Raw genomic sequence first — 1,210 nt, forward strand, 5'->3', positions numbered from 1 at the left:
AGTTTACGTCGCCATCTTTGTCTGTATGGGCACCAAAGCAGTGCACCTTGAATTAGTCAGCGATCTGACCACGGAAGCTTTTATCGCTTGTTTGAAAAGACTCTTCTCTAGACGCGGAATATCAAAAACAATTCATTCGGATAATGCCACGAATTTCGTCGGAGCCAGCCGAGAACTAATGGAACTTAATAAATTATTTCAATCTGCTGAGCACAATGAAACGGTTCAAAAATTTTTAGCTAATCAAACGGTCACTTGGAAGTTCATTCCTCCGCGCTCACCTCATTTTGGTGGTCTTTTGGAAGCGGCGGTTAAATTCTTCAAACACCATCTTGTTCGAACGGTGGGAAAAACGTTGCTAACTTTTGAGCAATTGGAAACATGTGTTATCGAAATCGAAGCTATCCTTAACTCTCGACCTATCTCACCAATGTCTCCCGATCCTCATGACCTTCAACCTCTGACTCCTGCTCACTTCCTGATTGGTGGTCCTTTAACGAGCTTTCCGCAGATGGACCTCACGGAAACAACCTCAAATCGCATATCTGCCTGGCAACACGCACGAAAATTGCACCAGCATTTTTGGAAAAGATGGCAGAAAGAATATCTCCATCAACTAACCGTTCGCAGCAAATGGCAAGGCAATGCAAATCCTTGCATCAAGTTGAATACCTTGGTAATTATCAAGGAAGATAACCTTCCACCTCTACAGTGGAAACTCGGTCGAATTGTCGATACTCATCCTGGTCGAGATGGCATCATCAGGGTAGCTACTGTGAAGACTGATACGGGAGATTACAAGCGCTGCAATAAAAGGCTCTGTCCTCTTCCTATTGAGTATTCTTCAGAAATTGAAGAAGTGAAGAAATCTTCACAATAATTAACTCTGAAATAATTTTAGATCTAATCTTCGTCAAAAATATGTATCTTAATGCAGAATTTATAGCGCTTTATTGATTTCTCATTAAGTTAAATTTGAATTTTTTCGGTTGCTTTTATGATTAGTTGTAACTATATACGAATAATTTCTAACACTTTTTATTGAACGTGTTCGTTCAAAAGGGGCCGGCATGTTTAGTCTTAACACCTAAAATTATTTATTTTATAATGTTGTCTATTTAAATCATTTAAACTCTTCTTTGCTGTGAAACTATATTACTCTTTTAATCTTCTCTTCTAGAATTTTGGCACGTTTCGACACTTTCTAGTT

The 1,210-nt window shown here is 38.8% G+C and overlaps 1 protein-coding gene across 1 annotated transcript; it reads left to right on the forward strand.

Annotated features, from left to right (window-relative positions):
- Window positions 1–25: 25 nt before the first annotated feature.
- On the forward strand, window positions 26–880 carry LOC117180653. Its single transcript, XM_033373143.1, has one exon. The coding sequence runs from the start codon at window positions 26–28 to the stop codon at window positions 878–880; it is 855 nt and encodes a 284-aa protein (XP_033229034.1).
- The last annotated feature ends 330 nt before the right edge of the window (window positions 881–1,210 follow it).

The sequence above is a fragment of the Belonocnema kinseyi genome, chromosome 9 (genome assembly GCF_010883055.1).
Source record: "Belonocnema kinseyi isolate 2016_QV_RU_SX_M_011 chromosome 9, B_treatae_v1, whole genome shotgun sequence".
In the NCBI taxonomy this organism is placed as follows: domain Eukaryota; kingdom Metazoa; phylum Arthropoda; class Insecta; order Hymenoptera; family Cynipidae; genus Belonocnema; species Belonocnema kinseyi.

What these genes read in the sequence shown, in the direction of transcription:
- LOC117180653 (XM_033373143.1), top strand. Translation starts at nt 26, where the DNA reads ATGGGCACCAAAGCAGTGCACCTTGAATTAGTCAGCGATCTGACCACG.